This window comes from Myxocyprinus asiaticus, chromosome 16, assembly GCF_019703515.2.
Source record: "Myxocyprinus asiaticus isolate MX2 ecotype Aquarium Trade chromosome 16, UBuf_Myxa_2, whole genome shotgun sequence".
In the NCBI taxonomy this organism is placed as follows: domain Eukaryota; kingdom Metazoa; phylum Chordata; class Actinopteri; order Cypriniformes; family Catostomidae; genus Myxocyprinus; species Myxocyprinus asiaticus.
The window spans coordinates 48,925,889-48,938,235 of NC_059359.1; the positions used below are offsets into that span (position 1 = coordinate 48,925,889).

At 36.2% G+C, this 12,347-nt stretch overlaps 1 protein-coding gene across 1 annotated transcript in view; it reads right to left on the minus strand.

Annotated features, from left to right (window-relative positions):
• Positions 1-9,078: 9,078 nt before the first annotated feature.
• LOC127453811 (nuclear factor of activated T-cells, cytoplasmic 1-like) overlaps positions 9,079-12,347 on the minus strand; it is an 85,892-nt gene continuing 82,623 nt past the window's right edge. The window contains exon 14 of the mRNA XM_051720500.1: positions 9,079-9,318. Coding sequence (XP_051576460.1) covers positions 9,079-9,318 — 240 coding nt within the window. The remainder of the gene's footprint in view (positions 9,319-12,347) is intronic.

Consider the following 12,347-nt stretch of genomic DNA (forward strand, 5'->3'; position numbering starts at 1 on the left):
CCACCTGCTGGCGATGGCAATCAGAAGGGGGTCACAACCCATGTTTTTTTGAATTGAGTTGAGCGCGGATGCTGCGGTGGATGGCGTGAAGCCTCCACACGAGCTATGTCTAGGATCTAGTCCTAGGCTGTTCACCCGATCGGAACCAAACCAGTGCAGAAAGATTCTCTGGAGTCCTAAAATGAAAACCAATAAAAAGGAATTTTGAAAGTTTGGTTCATCACCAAACGGAATGCCAAAATGTTACGCCAAAACATACGTAGTGCGCACTGCCACTTTTACAGAACGGTTATAAATCTTGAACGGAAAGAGATATTGTCACCAGATTTTGTACACTTATGCATGGGGGGTCATTCTAAGGACATACTCCAAATATTACATGTCTCTACCTCTTGGTGGTGCTATAATAATTAAAAATCTAAAAAGGTCTAACTATCAATTCACTGTCGCAAAGCTATGCCAAATGGAACATATCGGGAGTGACCACTTTTTCTTGAATGGTTAAAATTCTTGAACAGAATGAGATATTATCACCAAAATTTAAACACTTATGTAGGAGATCAATATGAGGATATATGGAAAACAAATGTGTACCTCTGCCTCTTGGTGACACTATAACAGTTAGGAGTGTAAAAATTACCATATATCTGTGCTTCCTAACATGATGTTTCTTAAAATTAAGGCGCTTTATCATTGTTTTAGGTGCTAACAGACAGTCTAATTAATATTTAATATCTGTTACATATATACAGGACCTTAAAGGCTTGAACCCCATTATTCACTGCTTGCAGGTATATATATTATTATTATTATGCTGCCCTTAAACTGATCGTGCAGACCAAACTGTAAGGCCTAGAGACATGAAACTTTAGGGAATGGTAGTAGTCACACAACGTAGACATACACGTTCTTAACCCTGATCGGTCAATAAGTGGCACAATAACACAGGCAAATGTGTTTTGGGCTATAACTGCAACCGTAAGGGCTAGAATCAAAATATTTATTTCCTCTGAATCCTTGAGTCAAGCCCTAAACAATTTATATCTCTGATTTCATTTCCATCTATAATTTTTTTCCGGCATTTTAAATTTTTTGAAAAACATACTTTTTTGAACTCCTCCTAGACCCTTAGTCCAATCAGCACGAAATTTGGTATACATTATCTACAGACCTCCCTAACAAAAAATTATCAAAAGAATACCTCAAAGATACCTCAATTCATTCTGAAGATATTAACGATACAATTCCTTCAGTTTAACGTGATTTGAGTAATTGATCAATATTTACTCAATGCAAACTCCAAACATAACCAAACTCGATATACATAGTCGACAGTATGTTTAGAAGACGTCAGCAAGTTTTGTACAATTCCACCCCTAGGGGACACTGCAACTAAAAAACTGTTATAACCTTGCAGCAGTTTGAGCGACAAAGTTCAAATACGCATCTTTGGTTCAAATGATAACATATTCGTAAAAAATTTATTCGACAAATGAACAAAAATGTCTGCCAACGGCCAATAAAATTTCAGCACCTTATAACTCGTATTGGGAATGACCGAGGGTTCTGGAAATTACTATACACAAGCAGGGTGTCAGTTTTGTGACAATAGGCCACACGGTGGTGCTATAATTAGCTAATTCGTGTTTTTGCTAATAACTCCGGAATGGTATAGACTACAATCAATTTTGTAGCTTCTCTGAATCCACCAGTGCCCTCTAATGATATTGTCACTTGGATTTCCATTCCCAACCGAATGTTTTTTTTTATCATGTATCATTATTTTTTAAAACCTACTTTTTCTTACGCACCCTAGGCCATTTTCCCAATTCGCACGAAACTTGGCATACATAATCTACAGACCCTCCTGACAAAAAATTATCAAAAGAATTTGATACATCTAATCATTCCGAAGATATAAGCAAATATATTCTGGGGCGTGGCTTACAATGACTAATTAGCTTATATCTTGTAAGAGCAATTTTCAAACTTAACAAAACTTTGTACACATAGACAAGAGAACACTCTGAGGTTACATGCCAATTTCCATTCATTTCTTAAGCTAGGGGGCGCTATACCTTAAGAAAATCCAAATTGTGCAACTGTGCTCAAAGCAGTTGAATTAACTCCAGAACTGTATATGATAAAAACATATATTTGTATTTCTGTGAATCCATCAGTGCCTCCAAATCATTTGGTTATATGAATTTCCATTTCCACAAAAAAACTTGTCTACTATTTTGATTTGATTTAAAAAAATATTTTAACTCGTCTTTTGCTGTTTGCCCGATTCACATGAAGCTTCGTACACATTATCTACAGACATTCCTGACAAAAAGTTATCGTTCAGAAGATATTAGCCGACAGGTTTTTGCATGTGGCATATATCTTGTGAGCCCAGTTTTTAAACTTAACAAAACGTAAAGTTCATGCGCAAAAGAACATTTTGAGGTAACATGCAAAATGTCATCAATGTCATCAGTGCTATAACAGAAGAAATAGCTATTTTTACAACTGCATTTTAGACATGCTGTTTTACTGTTTGCCTACCAGAGGGAGCCACAAGACAAAAAATTGTAAATGTCTGATTCCACAGAAATTCTAACATACTGTATTTTGCCACAGCCCCTGTAAATCAGATAATCTTTTGAAGTCCATTAGACACCGCTCTCTGACTGTCATTAAATTGTTGCAGGGATTACATAATGGTTAAACATTTCGTGCATCTTAATTCAGGTCATTTTAAATATGCATAGTGATTTAACACCGATTTAACATTTAAATCTCAGTTATGGATTAACTTTAAATTTGCAGCTGAGGTCAAATAAATATTAAATTGACCTACAATTAAACATGAATAACTTTATAAAAGAACATTGAATATACCGTCAGCCCTCTGAGAAACATTTATCATATTATTTATATTTATTATGGACCAAAATCTATGGCCATCAGCCGCAATATATGCTTTCAAATCCAGGGTGCGAGTGTGATGGCTCATCTCAGTGTTGGCGTGATTACTGCTTCCCCAATTCTCTCGAGAAGAAATTATAAAGAAGCGTTAATTCGGCACTTAATTAGAGCATTTATAAGTAACAGGTGATCATTGCTTGTAATTGCAACAAAATTTTTTAAGCTCTTAACTATGTTTCTATGTTTCTTAACTAAGTCTCACGTACCTCAAGTGCACATACTTATCTCTGTTTATTTCAAGTTGGACATCTTAAGAAAGTAATGATAACTTGCCAAGTCAGAGTAAGATCATGTTTAACCACTCTGTGGATTCAGTGAAGAATTTGCTAGAATGACTCAAAATGACAATTGTTTGTGAGACTTTCTGAACAATTAATTAAATGAACTGAAGATTAACACATTCGTGAACTGGACTGATGTGTTTATCATTGCGTGCACAGCAGTTGCGGATCGCACCAATGGAGCGGGTGAGTAAATGATGAGAGAATTTTCATTTTTGGATGAACTATTCTTTTAAAAGGCACCAATACCATAAACATAAGGTAATATGTTTCTTTTGACCAATTGTGTTTGGATTTCAAACAGAGGGTCTCTGATTTTTTTTACTTTCTACATCACTCAATACATAAGTGTGTTGCTGCACGATTATTGTGTTGCTTAAAGCACAAGCAAAAAGTATTATAAAAAATAAAAGTATGAAAAAAGCAGTTCATTAATTCTGTGCGCAACAGTCACACAATAAAAATATTTTAAAATGTCTGTTTTGTTAAATAGTCACGAATGTCAAATAATAATAATAAAAAAAGGGTTATGGTTTATGTCAGCGGTCACCAATTAGCGGACCACAGTCAGGGTCCGGACCTCGGCTGGGTTCCATTCGGACCGCGAGACATCATGACATCGGCTGACCCATCTCACTGTTTCTGCACTTCAAGCGATCAGCACGACAAAACAACGGAGCTGTGTATAGCGCAAGCACTTCGGCATAGATAGCACTGATCTTTCAGTGCTGTATACTCAAATATTTTTCTCTATTAGAGAGCACGCTTCATTTATACCCTTTCGTGCTCTGCGCGCATTGCTAGACATGGCGCCGCGTACAGATTTGCAGATGTGGTGATTTTTATGACAGTAGGCAGTAGCAGAAAAATACAGTGCGTAGCAATATAGATACTGGCATCTTTAGCTAAAACACGCTGCAGAAAACAAGAATGAAGCATAGTGAACTTCATGTGTCTGAAATTAATCCGACCATTCAGCTAAACCAGGTTTAGGACAACGTGCTTCCAGAGCGCCTTTAAACAATTACGTTTTTTTACGTCTAACATTGCTTTTATTATGATCAGCATGTTTAAAGTCTTTCACAAACTGATCATTTTTGTGAAAATTAATCAAAGATGTCAACATCTCTGGCATAGGTTCATGGGCACTACCATCTCACAGGACCTGAAGTGGGAGACACACATTGACTCCACTGTAAAAAAGGCCCAGCAGTGGTTGTACTTCCTTCGCCAGCTGAGGAAGTTCAACCTGCCACAGGCGCTGCTGATACAGTTCTACTCAGCAGTCATTGAGTCTGTCCTCTGCACTTCAATAACTGTCTGGTTTGGTTCAGCTACGAAATCAGACATCAGAAGACTACAAAGGTCAATTCGGACTGCTGAGAGGATTATTGGTTGCCCCCCCCTTCAAGAACTATACACTTCCAGAGTGAGGAAAAAGGCTGGAAAAATCACTCTGGACCCCACTCACCCTGCCCAATACCTTTTTGAACTGTTGCCTTCTGGCCGACACTTCAGAGCTTTGAGCACCAGAACCATCAGGCAGAGGAACAGTTTTTTTCCTCAGGCTATCCATCTCATGAACAGTTAAATTGCCCCATTGAGCAATAACTATGTGCAATACACAGTTTAGTCTTTCTTATATTTATCCAACACATCCAACCTCTTCTGCCATTTCATTCCTCTGGGGGAAAAAAAAAAAAAAAAAAAAAAAATGTACATAACAGATTTGTATTTGCACTGTACATAACAGATTTGTATTAGATTGCACTGTGTATGTGTATATGTATGTATGTGTGTGACTGTGTGTGTATGTGTATAACTATTTTTTCTTTTTATTATTAATATCTATGTGTTGCTGCTGTTTTTGTATTGTTTTTGTATTGTTGTACACTGGAAGCTCCTATCACCAAGACAAATTCCTTGTATGTGTAAGCATACTTTGCAATAAAGCTCATTCTGTTTTTGATAGATGGCAAAGAAAAACAACCAGAAATGTGATATTACTAGTAGTATAGTGGAGTTCTCATGAGAATGTTTCCATTATTTGATATTTATATTCCATTTATAAGCCTACTTAACTTTAGCTAACAGTATTTTAAGCTTTACTATTGTGATGTACATTGTTTGTTGTTGGCAGATTTTCACTTTATGGAAAATATAAAAACGGTCCATTCAGACTTTTACATTTTTATACATTTTCTCTTGGGGGTACCCCTGAACCTCCATGATGTATCTTTCTTCAGTCACAAGGCCTGCTATGCCCCTTAGGTATATCAATTATACAAACACAAATACTGGACTGCTGCCATTCAGCTTCAAAACAAACAGTTGATTTTATCTTTTAATATTCATATCAAAGTGCACTCGATTGATGAACTTATTGAAATGTTTGAAACTTTTGGTAGAATATTTCCCCAACCCCACTACTTTGGCTTTGTCTCTGGGGCCCAAATATCATAATCCTTGCCTAATTTTGAAGAGACTGTTTTGACTTTTATATTTTTTCTTTTACAAAGTACTACTGCTGCCAACTTATACATTTATAATAACTATTTCATAAAATTAAGCATTCCTTATGTCATTTCATAGCTACAGTATACTGACTACTGACACCATGTAAGTTATTGCCTGGGCCTTTGCTGGGAAGGAAATGTAGAGACCGGACCTCTTGGAACTTTAATTGAATACCCCTGGTTTATATCAAATCAAGTTAATATTTATTGCAACAACAGATGCCTATACACAGGATATAGTATTCGGAGGCACCTCTGCTAGTCATGCTCGTTCATAAGAACTATTTTGCATATTGCATTGTTATGCAGGACTGTTTGCAGAACACACTGCAAGAGTTCAAATGTTTTATATATTCGCATATGTCATTGGCTATGTTCTGTTCATGGTTAAATTATTTTATGGAGAAATAATGGGTATACAAAAGCAACATTACACACTCAATGGATTTCCCATTTATTTATCATCAAAGGTGTTTCTTGTCTTCTCAAATTTATTATTTCTTTTAGATCTGCATACGAAAAGGTTAATTAGTGTTTGATAAAGAAGCGCTTGGTGCAGATGTAACCTGACACCAGTACCCGCTCGCACTGCAAAGCTTAATAAACAGATCCTATCTGATCATATCCAATTTTTTTGTCTCACCTGTTTTCACTTAAGACATATTTTATAAGTGTTTACAGACTTTTTACAGAGTGTGCATTCCCGTGCTGGTAAAAAACATGCAGAGTGTTTTATCTACTTTCTATAAACCGCCCTGTAATAATTAACTTTAATTTATTGCTGCATGTTATGTTTATTCATGCAGACAAAACTATCATAAATATCATAATAAAATAAATAAAAAATAAACAAATAATTCCACCTTCCTAGTAGGAAAAGTGCAATAGCACATCACTTGATGTTAGATGTTGATGTTCCAACTTGGAAATTCCTACAAATTATTGCACTCAAGACGCAGAGGCCTGTCGTCACACAAACATTCCAAAACAAGAAAGATGACTTGGTACTATACCTTGACATTTATTAAAAAATATCACTCTGTGAAAAGACACATGTTCTAATCATGCTACATTGTACTCTTTCTATAAGTACCTGTAATGCAAATGCAAGCATTGCAGCATCATTTATAATATGGTTGCTCTGACATGTCTCTGACTACAGTCTAACACCTGCTAGGCTAACAGGATTGTTCCAATTTTGTTTTCTTATAATAGTATGATCATCACGCAATTAAATGTCATAATGATCAAACATCAAAGATATCAAGTAGCAATATCCCACATCCAGGTTTCATGTAACACAACATAATAACTAGACTTTCATTCTGATAACAGTTACATAATGGCAACCAAAAAAATACAATTCCTGCATTCATCTCCAAAACATCACATTCTGTGACAATACCAGTCCGGTATCATGACATATAGGGAACTTTGTACACTCTGTATACAACAGAACTTTTGTTGTCTATTGTTAACCAGTTGTTACTTTTTGCATTTCATGATTATTCCTATGAACTTACTCTAAGACGCTTGAACCCCAATAATTGCTGCTTGCTACTATATTTATATATTGAATTATCGTTATTTGAGGGGCTCTCAATATTTACATATGCAATTAATTGCAATTAATTAATCGGCATACCACGTAATTAATTCGATTAAAAATTTTAATCGATTGACAACCCTAATTTTCTTCCTAGTTGTCACACAGGGTAGACTATAGGGCTACATCTTAGTAACGATAAGATTTGTCAAAAGTCCAAATACACAAATGTATTTTATTTTGCGAAGGTTTTGTGTGTTGGTTTCAAACACCTAGTAATTTAGTGAATTCTACCCTCCAAAGTAGATTTTCACTATCATCATATTTTTGTCATGGCCATTGAGTAAACAGGCAAACAAAATAAAAGCACACTAGCATTCATTAAAGGAAGGGTCAATTATATTATGAAGGCAGATTTTTACCGAAAGGCTTAAATGTGTTCTTAGGACAAAGGAATTTTTCAAGAAACTCAGGTCAGGGCATGTTGTCACATATGTTTTAAATGCAGTGGCGATTTCTCAGGGCCAGTAAAGCCTTCTCTGCTGGCGTAACATGCCTAATAAATACATATTTTTTCATCCTTTCATTCTCATTGACCTTTTTGCCTATGTATTTTCAATCGCTTTCCACTCCTAATTCATCTACAATGAAAAAAAGCATTGAGGAATTTATTACACAAATCGCATGCCCGGAGACGAAGCAGTGCGTGAGTCTGAGCTCCACCCCGTTAGGCCTTCAGAATTTCTGCAGAATCCCTCAACACTGCAGTGAATAGGCATCTAAATCAGATTGTCAGATTCATCAGCCAATCAGATTGATTTATTTGTTCTTGGTGGGTGTGGTCTGTAGGATATGTCCCAGTCCAGGCCTTCTAGCTGGCCATGAGTGATACAATCACGCTTTAATTGATGTACGTAATTTGAAAGTGAAGAGCGTGAGATCTTGCTGATGAGTCGGCTGTCATCACTGCCTCATCACCATTGAGAAAGATATACTTATGGATTTAAAAACCTGAGATGTTCTGCATGATCATGCGATTGATTAATTAAACAGGAAAGGAGGGCTGATTTTCACTTCAAGCAAATTGGTAAGTGCTTTTTGCATTGCTATAACAACAACAGGAGTTTCTAAGTGTAAATTAGGCTGCTTGAGCATTCAGTGTTTGTGCCAGCAAAATTTAAATCGCAAGTATTATTAGAGAGTTTTTCTTGGTATTAGACCTCCTTGGTTCTGGCTTTTGTGCATGGACATGTTTGTAAAATGTCAATTGGTATTATTATTTGGCTACAACGTAATGAATGATAGGCATACGGTGTTTTCTTAATGACATGAATCGCACGAAGGCCTAGACTTAAAATGCACGGGCCACAGATGTTTAAATGTTAATTTATCCAATTTATCAATTGCAATTGGCGAAAACAGTAGCCAAAACAGTGTTTAGATAATTTATACTTTACCTTCTCCATTTTTGTTGCTTCATGAATAATTTTGTGCTTCATAAATGTTTTACTTTTTACATTTTGCTGAAAAGCCCGAAGAGAGGTGTACTGTAGAGTTTGTTTCAGTCGTAGTGGTGGGTTGAGAGTAGAACGTGCCCCCCAATGTTCACCTGAAACCTACGCCACTGGTTTAATAACTTACCCCATATAGTGTGAGAACATACCCCACCCTATTTTGAAAAGCGCTATAAAATTAAACTGGAATTGGAGTAAGCTTTGATTTCTTAATGTTACAGTGAGCTCTGAGAGTACAGTGAACTCTTTTATCCCAAAAAATTCTTGGCAAATTTGATTTCATGAAATTGAGGGTAGATGGTTTGCTGTATTGCACAGATAAAGTCAGGAGAAAGGTGTTCATTAAAGCACTCACTACCACAGGGAAGATAGGTGAAGCGTTGGTACTGACTCTGTTTCCTTTTGCCACTGCACACGTAGAAACTGACCTGCACTGGACCAGAGATCTGCTGACGCCAGTACGGAGGAACTTCAACAACCAATGATGTCTGAAATAGAGGAAAATATACTCTATGACTCGCTCTTTAACAGACTTTGAAGAAATTGTTCAGCCAAAAATGTCATGTCACTCCAAACTCTAGAAACATGAAACTGGGTCTGTCGAGCTCCAAAATGGCTAAAAAAAGCACCATTAAAGGATCAAAGTTGTGGCCCATACGACTTGTGCACTATATTCCAAGTTTCTTTGAAGCCACACAATAGCTTTGTGTGACAAACAGAGCAAAATTTTAAGGAATAGTTTGCCCAAAAATTAAAATTCTGTCATTATTTACTGTCCCTCATTGTTGTCTCAAAACTGTATGACTTAGTTTTTTTATTTTTTGTGTGGAACACAACAGGAAACATTTTAATGAATATCTCGGCCGTCTTTCCAATACACTGGCAGTAGACAGGGACTCACATAAATTTTTTACAGAGGACACATTGGTATCATAAAAGTAGTCTATACAACTCATGCGTCATTTTTAAAGTCTTCTGAAGCATAAGTTTGGTGAGTAATTTTTCAATGAAAGTATTTTTAGTTGTCTATTCATGAACGCTATGAGAAAAGCTCATTCACCGTGGTTCGCACGTTCAAGAGAGAACTTACTGTTTTTAGCGTGAACGCCAGCTGGAACGTCACGAGGGCGAGTAAATTATGCCAGAATTTTCATTTTTGGGTGAACTATTGCTTTCAGTGATTCACAAAAACCATATTTCTGTCTGCTGAAGCTCTGAAATGGACTAAAAACGTTGAGCATCCATTTGATGCCAAACAGCCTTTGCGTCACATGACCAAAAATCATTGACGTCAATGCTGCCATATTTGATTTGAAAGCTTCAGCGAATAATCTTAAATTTCTTTAAATTTAAATTTCTTAAGACTTCAAGAATTCCAATCTGTTCCTCGCAGAAATGTATGATTTGGAATACAGCGCACCAGTTGTACCGACCACTTTTATAATGCTTTTTGACATTTTGGTCCCCATTCACTAACATCATATTTAAAAGAGCAGGCAGGATATATTTAAAGAATGCCCTGGCCGAATTATTTTTATTTATTTAAATTTTGGTGTACCCACAGAGAGTGTGAGCACAGAACATGTTCTTCTCAAGCAAATGAAGTCCTGAATCAATTTTATACTGATTTAATAAATATTGGGGTAAAACAGAACAAAGCATACACTCATCACTCTTGACTCTTTAGCTGTAATAAGCCATATGAAAACAAACATTATCACAAAGTAAAAATAAATTAAAAAATCTTGTTAGAAGGTGCAAAATAACACCTGGATTAATCATGCATGAATATGTAGTAATTAAATATATATTTGTTTAAAAGTTGTTGTCACAGAAGGCTAATCCATTGATTTCCTTCAGAATCAAAACACATGCTTATCATGTTCTACTAAAAAGAGAGAAGGCGACAGGAAGTGGTGTAATTCTGAAAATTTACTGTGATAAACCCTTGGACTTTCATTAAAAAAATTCACAGAACTAAATAATAACGTTATTAACTGGTTACCAGCATGTAAAAATAACATCTGCAACAACAAAACAAAAAAAAATGTGTTCCTTGAATCACTTTTCGTCCCCATTTTTAACTACAGGAAACCAAATCAAAGAGATTTAAAGCCAAAAGCATGTTGAGAGGCTTTCAGTTCTATTTAATGAGAGGAAGAACTCAGAGGGGCAAAGAAGGTGGTATTGACAGAAGCTGTATTTGTGAGTCTAGGTGAAATGACCTATTTGACAGAGCTGTGGATGGCAGGGACCTCACTGATGATGGAGGGGCAGGAAATCGTTCTTGCTGATTTGGTGTTTTATTTTTATTTTTCAGAGCAGAAGTCAAGGCTAAAGTCCCTCAGATGCTCCTAGCGCTACCTGTGGTGTGTGTCATGCCCCTGGCCACATAGGCATCAGTTCCTGCAGGCAACAGAAGAGCGGCACGGGGGGATGGGGTGGGGGATGAGGGGGCCCTGTTTATGAGCTCCAAATAGAAATAGGTCTATTTGCTTTCAACCTTTCACACACACTGTAATTTTCCAGCATCTGGGAGCAGCTCTAAAATCACCTGCCCTACAGGCCAATTAGAGTGCAGGAAACAGCCTTTGCTTCATGAGCTGATGCAATACAACATTTGCAGAGAAAACACAATTAAAACAGCAGTTAACAATAATAACATCTGGGCTAATGTTTTCATGGACCATAAAATCCAAGCAGGTTAGATGTGCTACAATGTCTAAATATTCACTGCAAATAAAAACATTTCATCAGTATCTTTGTCTTGTTTCCAGTAAAAATATCTAAACATCCTTATGATGTTTATGTTTAAAACAATAACCAAATAAATCAATATATCACCAATCGGGTACAAAAATCTTCTAAAAATTTGCTTCTCAAGTAAATATATCTTCTTTTAAGGATGTTTAGAAAAAGTTTTACATTTTAACTAGACTAAGTGTGTGTGTGTCCATTAATAATGCTTTTTGTTGAAAAGCATTATTAAACAAAAAACATAAATTCTCTAATGGGATAGTTATGGAAGTGATAATACAGCAGACTAACAGCTCACACTGAAATGTCTAGCAAGGGTAACATCAGGACAGAGAGAGAGAGAGAGAGAGCTTGACTAAATCTTGCATAAGCAATTTATGAAATATTCCTTAAAAAAATCTAGTTTCATAGATTTCATTACAAAATAGCACACCAGGCCACAGACAAAAATTGTATTTATGGACAATTTCAGTCAGGATTTAGGCCCCATCACAGAGATTGCACTTATCAGAGTTACAAATGACTTGCTTTAATCATCTGATCATGGCTGCATTTCTCTTCTAGTACTTTTAGATCTTAGTGCTACCTTCGGCACGATAGATCGCTACATTCTCTTGAATAGGCTGGAGAATTATGTTGGCATTAGTGGACTTTATCATGGCATTATCATGGTTTAGGTCCTATTTATCAGACCACTACCACTTTGTATATGTAAATGAGGAATTGTCAAATCAAACAAAAGTTAAGTATGGAGTGCCAC